General features: G+C 30.8%; 2 protein-coding genes across 2 annotated transcripts in view; one reads left to right on the forward strand and one right to left on the reverse strand.

Annotated features, from left to right (window-relative positions):
- Art8 (Arginine methyltransferase 8) overlaps positions 1 to 16,916 on the reverse strand; it is a 157,005-nt gene that overhangs the window by 17,907 nt on the left and 122,182 nt on the right. The gene's annotated exons all lie outside the window — the stretch shown is intronic.
- The window catches only part of LOC148311790 (uncharacterized), a 50,658-nt gene continuing 34,366 nt past the window's right edge, over positions 625 to 16,916 (forward strand). The window contains exon 1 of the mRNA XM_088278372.1: positions 625 to 936. Coding sequence (XP_088134498.1) covers positions 843 to 936 — 94 coding nt within the window. The 5' untranslated portion in view covers positions 625 to 842. The remainder of the gene's footprint in view (positions 937 to 16,916) is intronic.

Here is a 16,916-nt window from a genome sequence, read left to right on the forward strand (position 1 = left end):
TATATGTTTTACAACATTTTGCTTTCATCAATTTACCGGTTGAATTTATGCTTTCATCAATTTACCGGTTGAATAATTAAATGATTATCATTATTATTATCGTAACGTAATTGAGATTTGAATGTCCAGCAGATGGTTGTCTGGCAACAATGTAGCAAGTACCAAAATCTCAGCATCTCTTCTCGGTCCGAGATTCTTCATTTCCTTCCACGCGAGATGCACAACATCCCGCGCGCAATCAAAAACATTTGTTATTTCCGAGAGAGCGAGCAGCTTCCAAAGCTTCGCTCTCCAAAGCTGCGGCGAGAATGAGACGGAGCGCATACGAAACGCCCCCGCTTCAAACGCCAAGGGGACTAATGAAAATAAACCAAATAAAAAATGGAAATAAAAAAATGAAGGTTGTTCTTGTAGTTACAAGAGAAAGAGACGGAACGGAGAAAGAGATTCTCGTGTGGAGGAGGAAAGAGAGGCTCTATCCGGCGTCCGCGCGGGGGAAGCAGACGGGACTATAAACAATAGTAGGGGGAAGCGAGACGGTGGTCGGCGTCTAATGACGAAAAGTTTGAACGCTACGCCTTGGAAGGGGCATAGATTGAAGCTGTCATCTTCGGAACACAACTCAATCGTGTGCGGACCGCAAGAGCGGCATGTTGTGTGGCGGGACTCTTGAATTCGGAAGCGCTTTCGCGGGTTTTAGTTTTATTTCCGAACGGACAAAAAAGCGCCAAAAGTGGTGAATTTCGAACGCATAACTTTTTGTGGTTGTTTTTTAGTTTGTCCGCGAAAACGGGTGTTTGAATAGGAAATAAGTTTGTTTATAACGTTTATTATCAATTTCCATGTCGGTGCTAAGGAAGGAAATTATTAGTGAACTCGAAGGAATAAATAACAAACAGAAGAAGCGATGTAACCACTGGACTCCCACCGCTAAAGGTAGTTAACCTTAATTATAAACAATTAAGTTACAGAAATAATGACGAAACATACAATTTTGTGTATATTACAATTACAAAAAATACTAAAATAATGACGAATATATACTTTTTGTGTATAGTACAATTACAAAAATAATGATGAATACGTACAATTTTGTGTATAGTAGTACATTTACAAAAATAATGACGAATACATACATTTTTGTATATATGTAGTACAATTACAAAAATAGAAAAATAACGACGAATAGGTACATTTTTGTGTATACAGTAAAAGTATCTACATTTACAAAAATAATGACGAATACATACATTTTTGTATATTTGTAATACAATAACAAAAATACAGAAAGAATGACGAATACATACGTTTTTTGTATGTAGTACAATTATATACATAATTGTAAAGAAAAAATGACGAAAAATACGACCTGTGAATGATATAAGAATTTTTTTAAGTAGTTAAAAAAAAATTAAGGTTTTTTTTTTATCATCCCAAAAATTAAAAAATATATATGTTTTCTATAAACCCTACAGTAATCAATTGACTATTCCGTTCTAGTTGCGTATATGTATTCTCAAAATTCTCTGTTTCTTTAAAATATTATAAGAAATCTTAAAACCCGCGTAGAGTCTTGTAAAATCTTACATTTTAAATATTAAAAAATAAACTGTCAAATTAGTTTATAAACGACTTAAAATAAATTAAAAAAAAATGAATAAAGTGCCACCATGATTTTTAAATTGAGTAGAAATATAAAAGGCACCTACCTAGTTACTGTGTATGGGTCCATACAATTATTTAAATGGGTCTATTAAGAACTTACAGCCTCAAGCTAATCCGGTGTATTTTTTTTAAAGGAAATGTCAGAGAAAATAAATTATTTAATTATTACTCTAAGATGTGTGAAATGTAATGATAATATATTACATCCGTTCGCATGTTTAGTTCTTCGATAGCCCCCTTTCTATGTGGCATATCTCGGAAATGATATATAAAAAAATAGGCACAGTAAAACCTCGAAATAACGGACCTCTAATTCTAACAAACTTCGGATATAACGGACAAAAACCCGTTCAAATGAAAATAAACGTCCTGATAATATTATACGCGTTTTAATTCAAGTGTCGCCGCATGTAAACAATTTTTAGCGGCCATGATAATCACTAGAATTTGAGACATAATACCGTCCTGTTCGTAGACTGCACCTAGCTGGATCAACAACAGCACTGCCAAAAGTGAAGTTGTAAGATCAGTGGTAAGATCACATCTCGACGATCTAATAACATTTATTGACCATACGTCAAATTACGAAGTTCAACTATATTATACGCATTTCCCTAATTTCAGAGAGTTGATTATAAAGAAAACAGCAAACTTCAAAAGTGCAAACAAAACTTGATTCCTTTTTCAAAGCGTTTACCGAAAGCAAGCGTGTCGGTATCAAACACGACGTCACTTCACGACGAGTGTCCGAAGACAAGAAATATATTTTTTTGAATTGTTTATTTATATCTAAATACAGTGTTCGTATTTAATAACTTTTATTAATTATTTTAAACCATTTTTTATATAACGGATTTTCGACTTTAACGGACACCCCCTCCCCCCAATCAGTGAGTTATATCGAGGTTTTACTATATTTACGATTTTGAAATTCACAGAAAGTTCCAGAATTGAAAATATTTTTTTAAATACCTACGTAGGTACTTTAGTCAAGCGAGTGAAATGTAAATGGACTCTGTGATAGGTAGGAACATACTTAATTTTATCCCATACATTATTTGGTTGTCAAACCCCGAACTGTCAATGACGATAGTACCTTGAATTGCTGTAGTAACCCTGCAATTATGATCAAGATTATTGCGTACATCGCGTTAATGGCGAATTGTTCTCATAATGTATTGTATTGTAAAGTTCATGTGTGGGCAATTCAGACTAGCTATAAATTATAGGAGTGTTGAGAAAATTATTTACCTGTTTCGGCGTTTAAAAGTGACATCGAATAATCGGGAACTAGGATTTGAATAAGACTTAATACGCTTTGTAGGTCTAACACGGCTCCCGTGTCCACACAAATATTGTAGCCACGCGTTAAACACGGGAGTCGTGTTGGATAAAGATAAGGATTCGTAGCCGGTTTTAAAAACACGAAGGAATACACAAATTTAAAATGTTTACAACATTTTGAGTGTGCTCAAATGTTTTACATTATTGCCAAAATAAGTAAATGCCCAGACTTCCATATTCTTCTTCATCCTTGTTGAGATGTCAAAAAAGAATGAATTAAAATGTATTGAAACAAAGTTATGGGTTTTCAAAAATTCGCATATTTAATTTTGTATGATATTATTTTATACGCAGTGAACGTGTTAACAAATCCTCAAAAATGGCGCCTTACAAATCAGATAATTATTATTACTATCATCATCATCGAAGAAATTTGGGATTTGTTTTAAATTTCATTTGTGTAATGCTATACAATTATCCCTTCCGAAATTTTCACCCAAATTTAAAGGAAATTACATTTATTTTGAAAATATTTTAGTTAACCGCTATATCAAAACTTAGTAAAAGGCTGTGATTTTTTTTGTTCTAAAAATCGTTATACTTATATGTTTTATAGATTCTCACTTCAAAATAACATAAATATATTATTTAAACACACATATTTTTATTGTATAACTTGTATAACTTTTTTATAACAGATACAATTATACAAATATACCATATTTTATACAACAGATATATGATTCACTTACTAAACTATAATATGTAATAAAAATGTATTACTAGATATAATATAATAATATTATCAAGGATAGTTATTTATGAATCACTGAGTTGTATTACGTTTGTATTTATAATATTAATGGGTAAAGAAATTCGTTTTCCCGGATGTGGTGAATTACCTATCTGTATCTAAAATAACGTGTTATAAAAACGGAATATATAAATATAACTTTATGTGGATAGATCAACATTCATTTGAAATTAATTATTTTATATATTATATTTGTATTAAATTTATATATATTTATAAATGTAAAGTCACTGTAAGTTTTTCAGTCAGGCAGATTAAAATGTGTACCTTTTTAGAAATGCTGTTTAATTTTTTTATTTAAAACTAATATAATTTTTTATTGATATCTCAGCATAGATGAAGAAGAATATGGAAGTCTAGGTATTTTCAGGGGTCGTAACATTCACCATCGCACCCATGATCGACAATTATACTACTCAAATTAAAGTTGTATTGATATTTCAATTCATACCTTCTTTCACATGCTAGTTCTCGGCACCATGTACTTTTGGTTGATTTGAAGTTTAAAAGAAAAAAAAGCTGATATCTTTATTAACAATGATTTGGACACAGGAAAATATTGGGGATAACAGAATAACACTAACGCGCATGCTAAGGAAATGTCATTTCTGTATAAGACTTGCATTCGATTTTAACGGTACCAGCATCCTTGTGATAAGCATGCCATAGCTAAATCACTAAACAAACTCTCGATATGTTAGTCGTATATATCAACATTGAAAGCTGATCCAACCTTATTCCCATATCTGATACAGAAGCACAAAAGCTGGCCTAATTGAGGTATTTGAGGTTGCCGTACTATTTCATAAAATTTAACCGTTTAAGCACATGTTTCAGGATCGTTATTGTCCATAGCATATCGTTGTTATACGAGTACACAACTCTAATACGTTATGCATACATTTTTTCAAGGGATGCTTAGCATCCACGGCATATATCGCTCACTCCTTTCAAGAACGTCATAAATCAAAAATCGTCAATTTTCAGCTGTTTATGTTTTCGGAATGCCCAAAAAATGTACTATATCCCAGCAAAAGAAGCATATTTTTAACTTGATATTTACCCGCTACAGGGCAGAAAGTGTTGTTTTTGCATTTTGAAGAAAAAGTGTTGTTTAATTATTTTTGTAAACAAACTAAATATTTTTCAAATGGAGAAAAAACCTTCAGGTTTTACTTAAAAAGATCTGCTGCACAGTAAGAAGTTCAATAAGTGGCTTGGTATTTATTTTTAATACATTGTATTATATTTTTAAACTTTCAAAACGTTCTCCTGAGAAATCAAGTTTTTTTGATTTATCGTATGAGCGATATGTTTTTCTCCATTTGAAAAATATTTAGCATATTTAAAAAATAATTAAACAAAACCTTTTCTTCAAAATGCAAAAACAACACTTTCTGCACTGTTGCGGGTAAATATTATGTTAAAAATATGCCGCTCTTGGTGGGATATAGTACATTTTCTGGGCATTCCGAAAACAACTGAAAATTTACGATTTTTGACATATGACGTTGTTGAAAGGAGTGAGCGATATGATCAGAACTCGGCTGCCGTGTATGTACGAGTATGTAGGTTTATCCGCGATGTGTGCAGAATATAAATGCGTTATTGCTCAATACGCGGAGCAATTATCCAACACCGTCCAAAAGCCGTGGTTCCCTTACAAAGTATGCCGACAAAGGCATGATTACAAATAATCGGGCGCTTTCATTCGTTACGCCGGATTTTTCGGAAACGAACGGAACTTGCTCTCATATTATATTATTACGATCACCCCTGCAGCGAATCACGTTTACCTCTTTCTTATGATGGAGTGCTTCTAGCCATTGTCTTGGCTTCAGGACTCTGTGCTTGTATTATTGTGATTGTAAAGTTCAATAGGTTATGTATATACCTGTATTATAAACCGTACAAAAAGCGCATATTTTTTTTACCGTTTTTCATTCCTTATTTTCCTTTAGATATACAAAAAGCACATACAAAAAATATTCTCAATATTATTAATATTCAATGCATTTACTTTGTGGTTAGTCATTTTTACTTATTTTTTTTTTACAAAAATGTTAATAATATTAGCAAATAACCACTCACCGAGATTTTTATGTTTACTGGTTTCGAGACACACCCGTCTCTTCGTCAGGACAATCACTACCACAACATGCAAACAATACTACCCTTCTCTACCATAGCACTATTTACACATTTAAAACCACACAAAATGTTTAACACATGCATTGCATGTGGTAGTAAAGGGTAGTATTGTTTGCATGCTGTGGTAGTGATTGTCCTAACGAAGAGACGGGTATGTCTCAAAACCGGTAGACATAAAAATCTCGGTGAGTGGTTATAAACTAATATTATCAACATTTTTATAAAAAAATAAATACATGCGAAAAATCTTTAATAAGTGAACCAAGCGAATAATTTTAAAATTTAGCCTGTGTAACTTAATTTCTGATAATAGTTTAGATTTTAATGGGTTATTTTCAAACGAAAATACATGTATATCTTTATAATGTACCCTACAACGAACGCTTATTTTTTGACCGTTTTTTATTCCTTCTTTCCCTCAAATACAAGCTCACGAAAAACTCAATTTTACAAAAATTCTTCACACGTATAAGTAAATCAAACGGAGAACTTTATAATTTATCGTATGTTATTTAATTTCTGACAATTGTTTAACTTTTTATGGGTTATTTTTAAATGAAGATATGCCATATTTTGTATTATATCATTCATCGATCGCTTTTTTGTAATACCACATAAAAGTGCCACTTTTAAGTGATATTACACAATGTGAAGGATGAATGATAAGGAGAGTGAAAAATTTTCAACTGAAAATGTTCATTGCAAAATAAGCATACTACACCCGTGTTTCTAAATTTCATTAATTGATCGGCAGCCATTTTGTGGTAATATCTATCCATTTTTAATTAAAATTTCACTTGGTATATACCATTATTTCTTAAAATCGGTTGGGACACATGTGTTTCGATGCGTTCCGCATCATTTTTAAACACCGTATCGCACGGTGTTTGATTCGGAATGCATGAAAATACGTGTTACAATAGATTTTAAAGAAATAGTGGTATTTTTAACCAAGTGAAATTTAAATTTAAAAAGTATTTAAAAAAAGGGATAACACTACTAGGACCGCCGAGAAAAACTTGTTAAAACCAAATTAATATTAAATTAATTTTAAATCTTGTCGTGTCAAAACTCTACGTAACCGAAGGGCATCTATGACTAAATGTATGGATGTAAAGGAAGCTAGGAGTGTCGGAGCATACTAGTGTGGCGTTCTCTTATTTCATTAATTGATTCGTCAGTCACTTTGTGGTAAAATCTATCCATTTTTAATTAATGTTTTATTTAGTAAATACCACTATTTATAGCGGTATTTACTAAGTAAAACATTAATAAAAAATGACGCTCTCTTCTCTATATCTACCTACCCCTGCGGATAAAGGCGTGATGGTAGTAATAGCTTATTGTAAATGTGTACATAATTTGCTGGTATATAATGAAAAATTAAGGGAAGTAAGCTTTTTTAAACCTACCATGAGACATGGGTGATCGTCTGAAAAAACCGAATAAAAAAAAACGATTTCTTTAGAATATTCGTTACTTTATTCGGTTTCTGGATTGATGATTTAAAAATTATTGTGGTAATTAGTACGCAAATTTAGTTTTGTATTGTGTATTTCTAGCTCCTCGTATATTTAACAACTTTACACCGAAAATTTGAGCTGGACTCATATCGGCTGTCCAAATTTAAAACACAGTAAGGGACATTTTTTTGTAGTAGGTTTTTTTTTGCATTTTTGGACTAAGTAGAGTCTACTTAGTCCATAAATGCAAAAAAAACCTGCTACAAAAAAATGTCCCTTGCTGTGTTTTAAATTTGGACAGCCGATATATAAACGTAGAAAAAGTAACACCTGCCCATTAGTCAGACTTTTACCTACCATGAACATTACACAATAAAAAGATCAGCATCATTATTGATATTTTTCAGAATAAATGTTTTCATAGTGGTGCAATACTTTCTTTAATTTCGACATGCAGTAATATCAAAATCATAACGCTATATTTACACTGAGTAAAATAAAATTACGTGCAGAGATATGTGGGACGTAATGCTAAAAATGTAATTTCATGACCGCAAAATATTATCTGGATAAGTAGACATGTGTACGTCAGTAATGTGCCGTCGATATTTATAAAATACGTATGATTTAATCTTCGAATGTAATACTTAACGTCAATGTGGTGTGCATAAAATTGAAAGCAAAGCTTTTACAACACTGAATCGTGAAATGAAAATAATCCTTCCATATTGCGTAGGTACTTATGTAAGTCTTTTTTTGTCGCTAGTTGTAATGTTTTTATCAGCATAAGTTTTTTGTCAAGTCTATTCTACAAATATACTAATAAATATTTCAGTTATATATCTTAAATCTTATATACTAAGGGTAGATCACGTGTTTATTTATCTTTGGAAATTTCGTTAAACAAAGCGAATTGAGTTGCGTTTATAAAAAAATACATTTTAAGCACATGGGGCAGATAATAATGTCAATTCACTAGAAAAATAATGCTTAACATACGTTCATAAGATTCCAAAATAATTTTACAGTAGCAAAATACAATATCAAACAATTCCAACTAAATTATCAAATATTTGAATTGCCTCCTTGCGGATATAATAAAGGAAATATTAAATTATAACAAAAAAATTAAATTCCTATTAAACGGGAGAAATAAAAAAAAAACTCACACACATTTTTTTCGTATTATATCTTTTACAATAAATAAATATTCAGTGTAAAGCACAAGAGCTTAGTCTATTTTTTGAAGAAGCATAGCATTAATAATAAGGTATTTTATAAGTAAAAATGTTTAGTTAACTAATAAAATGTAGTAATTTTTAGTAAACTTGGCTCGACCAGGTATGTCAAATACTTGAAAGTGGTTAGATTAGGAGTCGAAATAATCGGCGGGTATGTATGAGGAGATGGATGAACGTGGAAGGGTCAAAAAATGTTTGCAGAGTGGTGTGGCGTTCTATTCCATCTGCCTACCCTTGCGGCGGAGCGGTGTGATGGTTAGTCAGTTAATTTTTCAAACAATATTAATTCGTTAAAAAAATTAATGAGGGAAGGATGTATTCTTCCCTTGGTGAAAATATATCTGCGCTTTATATCCTCTCGAATTTCGAAAGATAAACCTCGATTATTATTTTTAAAAGTTCAATCGAAGACCGTTGGTAAATATTTGTATTAATATTAAGTATTTGATACAGACGCAGAGATGAAGTACGAGGCTCGGAAAGCCAAACGAAACGTGTTTTAATGAGACTAAATTGACTGGCTAAATTTACAAGTCAGTCCGAACAGTCTGTTTGTTACCCTTTAGGCGTTCCTTCACTGCGTGTGTTTATTTTTAGCGGACGCGACGAAGAAAGTAAAAGGAAGAAGAATGGGATTGTGGATATGAAACTTGAAACACGAAACACATCGCTCCAGTGTGCCACGGAAAGGACGAATGGGAATGTAATTTTACACGTCTTAATGCGATGCACTTGAAGCGCGCTGTTAATCACAATTTAAGTTATCGAAGATCCAGATAGCGGTGCGACGTTATCATAGATCTACTAATATATAATTATAATTTATTATTTTGTGACATCTCATCGAAGATGAAGAAGAATATGGAAGTCTGGGGATTTACGAGGCTGACGACCGTCATAGGCTGGTTTGAGCGATCACTTTACACACATGTAACATTCACCAATTCTACCCATGATTGACAACCACACTACTTAAATTCTTGGAAGTTCTATATATATGAACCAATTTGAAACATTATTCTTGAATCACTAGAACTTCACTAGAGACATCTATTGGTGAGATGAAAAGAAGCTTTTTATTAAGCAGAAACTCTTTTATTACCTTTTATCTTTTATTTTCTTTTAGACTTCCATAATCTTCTTCATCTTTGATGAGATGTCAAAAAAAATATGAAAATAACTCCTGTAATTGGAGATATGGAAATCCTGAACAAGTATTTGAACACACTCAAAATCTTGTATTATAATTTATATTTTGGAGAAATAAAATGACTTTGTTTTTTGATCCACTCACATTTTTATTAAAAACCAACTACTTTCGGCAACACCTGTTGCCCTCTTCAGGGTTAGTTTTATGAGTCATGAATTTCTCCATTTCATTCATTTCTCCAAAATATATTACAATAATATTCAAAAATATAAAATTAAAATTAAAATTCTGAAAATCAGTCTTCATTCGTGATCGGAGCTGGTTGAGATTATGAATTATTGTTTAATAAATTAATACTAATAAATTTGAAAAAAAACGAAACTTCAGAATAAATAAATCCATTTTGTAAATCCAGACTCGTGCAAAGACACTCATTGTTCATAGCTCCAAAACTGTTTAATTTATTCGGCAAAGACTTTCTGATTTTTTGTTTGTTTTTTGTTTAAATCAAATATTTGTAGTTTTATTAGCACCTATTTATATTTTTGATTTAATTTTTATTATTTGTAAATAAATGAAGAATCTATTCAACATAATATAAATTACCTACTGAATATGTTATGACAGTACATACATCTAAAGATAAGCGTACCTGCCAACGCGCAACGTTGAGATTAAACATGTGATTTGTTTGTGTAACGTATGCATCAAAATAAAGCTTTTCAACGTTTCGAAAGCTCGTTTTAAAAATCATTTATTATATTTGCGCATGGGAGAGGAAACTTTTAGTGAAAATAGAAAACACGTGATGGTTTTCGGCTTGCTTTGATTGACAAAAAGTTACACACAAATATTTTTATTCTTTAATTGGACACAAATATTTTCTTACTGCCTGTTTGATAGAGTCTGCCAAGTCAGATACCGCGGTAATTTTTTAATGAACTAACGACTTTCGTATATAAACAAATGAAATTCTAGTTTCGGTTTTATTCGTTTTTAACGGCTCTTTCTATTTATTTTTTGCTATAATTATTCCTCACCCGATTTATAGGGCTTGGTTTCTTTCCAGACTTCCTAGTCGGTTAAGAAATATTCCCAATCTAAATGAAAGTACAATAAGATATCGCTCACTCCTTTCAAGAACGTCATAAATAAAAAAACTTGATTTTTCATGAGAACGTTTTTAAAGTTTCAAAATATAATACAATGTATTAAAAATAAATATCAAACCACTTATTGAATTTTTTATTGTGCAACAGATCTTTTTAGGTAAAATCTGAAGGTTCTTTCTCCATTTGAAAAATATTTAGTATATTTCAAAAAATAATTCAACAATACATTTTCTTCAAAATGCAAAAACTATACTTTCTGCCCAGTAGCGGGCAGTAAATTAAGTTAAAAATATGCCTCTTTTGCTAGGATATAGTACATTTTCCGGGCATTCCGAAAACACGAACAACTGAAAATTTACGATTTTTGATTTATGACGTTCTTGAAAGGAGTGAGCGATATGCGCACGATATTTTCAGTGTCATTTTTTCTCACAATCCTGGGTTTTGTCCACTTAGGGTATTAATTTATTTTTTATATTGATATCTCAACACGATGAAGAAGAATAAGGAAGTCTGCGTATTTTCTCTTCTGGAAGTTGAATATATATACATATATACTCGTATATTCTTCAATTAACACCTTTCAAACGCAATTATGTCAATTGAACAATAACTAAATATAAAAATAACTGGTCAAAAGAAAGAGATGCATAAAAAAACATTAAATGAGGTTTTCAGATGTATCCCAGTATGCAAAATAATCCGGCTTCGAATCTTGCATTTAAATAAAAGGGTCTCCTCCAAACAAAAGCTTTCTACATCTTATCATAGATGGCTGTTATGCACTCAATCACAAAACGTCACGAGATGGATCATATATGTACGACTTCCAAAATTTGAGCAGTGTGCTTGTGAATCATGAGTAAAATGGTGAATGTCAAACGTATATAAAGTGATTTCTTCAACCAAGCCCTGTAAATACACAGATCTCCATATTATTCTTCACAAATTTTAAGGCATCAAAAATAGAATAAATAAATTAAAAAAAAAAAAAAATAGTTAGACAGTAAGTTTAAAAGCAGTTGCTTCATTGTTGGCTCATAACCTAGTGCCTATTAAACAATATATACGCTTGTTGTTATGCAACAATTTAACACGTAACACTATACCTTGTATGTTGGGGATGCTGGTTTTGAAATTCAAGTATGTAGATACTTGAATACCCTTTGTTATATATAAAATACTTCCCACGTTAATAAATTAGTTAATTAACTTTAAATAAACATTTATCAAATCAAGATATTTACGAAATAAAAATAAATTAATTGTTTGTTACTATTGTATTGCGGGTATGGAGGATTATATAATACCAAATTGTGTGATTGCAAAATCGACTCCAAATATCTATCTCTAGCAAATGTGCGTAATTTCGACAAAAAAACTTCCTTACTTCATTTCTCTTATCATATTATTCATTAGACATTACATTGGTCTTTTGAATTTAACTGAAATTATATGTAAGTTTCTGTAAAAACCCATCATCATATCATATCTATATATTAAATTAATAAAGGTGTAAATGTACGTTTGCTCAAAATCTTAACTGTCTTAAAGTTACTCACCGATTGCTTCGTCATTTTAAAACAACGCTGCATTCGAATGTTTTTATATTTGAGGGTGCTTTTTTTCTTTCCAATTCAATCAGACTGAGCCACAGCAATACGTGGCCGGATAAAACTAGTTTTAAATTCAATATAAAAGTAAAAAAAAACTTTATTTTACGTGATAGAAATGTGAAACAAACAAATGTGTTATTCACAACATAATGAATGTGTCCAAATACTTGTTCGCAAATCTGGGTTTTCTCCACTTGAAGGTTATTTTTACATTTTAGACTTTTCAATATAGATGAATAAGAATATGGGATTACGGGTATTCGCAGGGCTTGTGACCTATCATAGGCTGGACTTGTGCAGAGTGATCACTTAACAAGCCTATGGCAGGTCATCATAAGCCCTGTAAATACTCAAACTACCATATTCTTCCTCATCTACATTGAGATGTCAAAAATATTAAAAAAGTGTTATTTTGGAGGGCAGAATATATCGCTCACTTTTTCAACATCATATATCAAAAAACTTGATTTTTCAGGAGATCGTTTTTCAAGTTTAAAAATATAATCAAATGTATTAAAAATAAATATCAAGGCACTTTTTGAACTTTTTACTGTGCAACAGATCTTTTTTATGTAGACCCTGAATGTTTTTTCTCCATTTGAAAAATATTTAGAATATTTACAAAAATAATGAAACAATTTCTTCAAAATGCAAAAACAACACTTTCTGCCCTGTAGCGGGTAAATATTAAGGTAAAAATATGCCGCTTTTGCTGGGATATAGTATATTTTCTGGGTATTCCGAAAACTAGTGAAAATTGATGATTTTTGATATATGACCTTGTTGAAAGGAGTGAGCGATATATGAACGTAATATAAAATATAGACATAACAACTGTAATGTACTGCTTAATTTTAAGCACGCACTTGTCCAAATTTTATCTCATTTTGATACTAAACATTTCCAAGACAAGAATCACTGTAAACCGCGTGATAAAATCGCTATATAAAATGCATATTTTATCGTTTTCTACTCTCGGTTATCGTTCAATCATGATAGCCGGCCTGCTCAGCTGTCGACCAAGAGCTGAGAGGAAAAAGCGGAGAGCTAAAGACGAGTTCTGGTGAGGCGGAACTGCGCTCGCGGTGACGATTGGTCACGTAGCAGTAATCGGGCCGCTGATCACCTGGACGGGTTCCCGCGGCGAGTTGAGAGGGATTCCACCCTCGGTTTAATGACTTCATCAGAACTTGCCATTTATCCGAATACCGAGTCCGATCTCTTGTAGTGAGGACGCTAATGCGCCATTTCCGACTTTTTGCTTGAATATTAAAGGTATAATATCGCTTTTTTAATTCAACTTTTTATGGTAAATACCACATTTCTTGAAATTGATCGAATAATCATCACCACAGTGTACCAAAGTGACATTATTAAACTGTATTTATTGATATTATTTATTGATTCGGCATTAACTTCGTGGAATGACATATTGATTATTTATTAAAAATTAAATACTTGAATATACCACTTTAATGAGTTTTATTTAAATAAAAACTAGTTACGAAAACTTACAGATTTTTTCATCTTCTGGTAAAAATTAAAACTAACGAACGAAAAATATATTTAGCGGTATAAATAGGTCTAACAAATATAGGGAAGGGGGTGGGGGGTTAAGGAACAAGATTTTTTTGTAAAAGGAAACATTGATAATGATGGTGACATATTTTGAAACAGTATATTATTAATTAACGTTTTATCTGAATTAAAATTTTTATGTATTTCTAAATTATTCATCACTTGACCATTATTTGTAACAGAGTGTAATAATTTAAGTGTATGAGAGTCAAATGAGTGGTTAGTTTCCATGATAAGATTTGCAAAATCCGAAAAATAATTACTTGTTAGTTCACGGCGATGTTCTCTTATTCTAATTTTTAGACTTCTTGTAGTTTGCCCAGTATATTTTTTATCGCAGTCACCGCAAGAAATTTCATAAATACCGCTTCTATCTAATAAGTTTACTTTTGATTTTGAGTTTAAAAGAATTTGCCCCAAGTTGTTGTCTTTATTGATATATTGTTTTATTAATTTAAAGTATTGTACTAATATTATTAAGTGTTATTAATTAATTTAAAGTATTGTACTAATATTATTGCATGCGGAAGATAAGGTTAGACTCTGTAATGTACGAAATATAACTTTAAATTTGGACTTTTGACAACCACACTACTCAAATTTTTGGAATTCCTACATGTATCATAAATCTCATACCGCTTTATGTGTGAGTTCATTGGAGCTATCCATGGTGGGTTTGAGAAAACTTTTAATTAGCAGATACCCTTACATTTAAATGTATGCACAATTTTAATCGAATTGCCATATTTTACATACTAGGAAACGCCTGAAAACATGATTTTCAATTTTTATGCAACTATTTTTTGTTTGAATTACCTAACGTCCAAGTGACTCTGAAATCTAGCTACGGCTTATGCAACACCGCTTTTCATGACCGTACTCAGGCTTCACTTTTTAAGTTTCATAGCCTATGCCTACTCGTGAGTGGATTTACTCTTTGTGTTTAAAGTTACTATAGTTTCATGTAATTCATGAGTGATAATTCTGGGCAAAAACATTCGCTTTATGCAACTAAAATAATGGTAAAAACGGTAATGGTTGATATGTAAATTGCTCTTCTGAGTGGGCAGATTTTTGTCTATGATATGCTAATTTCATATTAAAATCATAATTTTACATATTGAAAAAATGTGTTTTTCGGGATGGTATTTTGAGTAAACTTTGTATGGTTTTCGAAAGACCGGATATGATGTAAGAATGAACCAGATATGATGTAAGAACGGGTTAAGTGAATTACTATCAAGTACGCAAATTATCGAATAAAAACAAAGTTTGTTATTTAATTATGTGTGTACTCGCTTGTACCACTTATCTTGTAAGTAAGGAGTTCCGGGTGATATCTTTGGTGAGGTCAATTAAAATTTGTTCGATTACACGACCAACTACCAGTTAATTGAAAACGATATTAAAAACAAAACATAAATAATTATTGCAACAACAACAGCTTTTGAATATTTCTCAATTGTTATTTTTGCATTCATTGCCTAAGATTGAATACAACTTTAAAACGGATATATATATATATATATATATATATATATCCGTTATATATATATATATATATATATATATATATATATATATATATATATATATATATATATATATATATGTAATAAAATACCTAGGTACCTACCCATACATTTTATTAAGTACTTACATATAGTACCTACATAAAACAGTTCTACCACCAGATGTCGCATGCGTCGCACTGAATAAAACAAAAGACATCAGATAGAAAAATATAATATTCTGAACTGTCAGAATCAGATAGATAGATAGAAAAATATTATAAAGATAAATTAAGAATAAACTTTAATTACAAAGCAACACATTGTTTATATTATTATTATACACCCACTTTACATATTATTTACACCCAATTTACGAAGAAAAATATTACCACGTTATATTTATATATATATATATATATATATATATATATATATATATATATATATATATATATATATATATATATATATATATATATATATATATATATATATACATATATATATATATAAATATATAAATATATATATATATATATATATATATATATATATATATATATATATATATATATATATATATATATATATATATAGTGTATATACCATGACATTATGTACAATGTGTCGCGTTTCGTCTTATTAAGACATTATCAAACCTCTGTTTGAAAATGTCTTAATAGGACAAAACGAGTTCCATTACATATTATTGTATATACAGTATTCTAGTCGTACAGGAGAAAGTGACCAACTAACAAAACGTAAAATGTTCAGGAGGGCCATTTAAGTCACTTTTGCTTAGCAATAAAATAAACATCAATGCAGTTAGTCATTTTTAACAAGTCAATATATTATACTTCCAAGTTTAAAAACCTCTGGGATTATACACACGTGCAACGATCACCAATTCTACCCATGGTTGACAACCACACTACTCAAATTTCGCAATCATCAAAATCAAAATAATCATCATCATCATCATCAATTATTAAAATCAAATGATCACCTAACTAGCCTATGGCAGGACGCAAGCCCTATGCAAATGGCCAGAATTCCGTATTATTTTTTAATTTAAGTTTTACTTAGTAAAGTAAGTATGTTTTAGTAGTTTTATTAAGTTTTAATTCGTATTCATCTATGTTGAGATGTCATTTTTTTTACAAAAAATAATTCTTAAGTGAATTTGTGAAAAAGTATTTGGACAGACTCAGAATGTTGTCAATTATTGTTTACTTTTGAGACAAAAACCGTAGTGAAGGAGTGGCATTGGAAGTAATGGGTGTATCGTGGATTACTAGACGTGATTTATTGCGTGCTGTTCACAGGAT

This window comes from Brachycentrus maculatus, unplaced genomic scaffold (genome assembly GCF_059751285.1).
Source record: "Brachycentrus maculatus isolate JH-2025_06_01 unplaced genomic scaffold, ASM5975128v1 h1tg000056l, whole genome shotgun sequence".
NCBI classification, from domain to species: domain Eukaryota; kingdom Metazoa; phylum Arthropoda; class Insecta; order Trichoptera; family Brachycentridae; genus Brachycentrus; species Brachycentrus maculatus.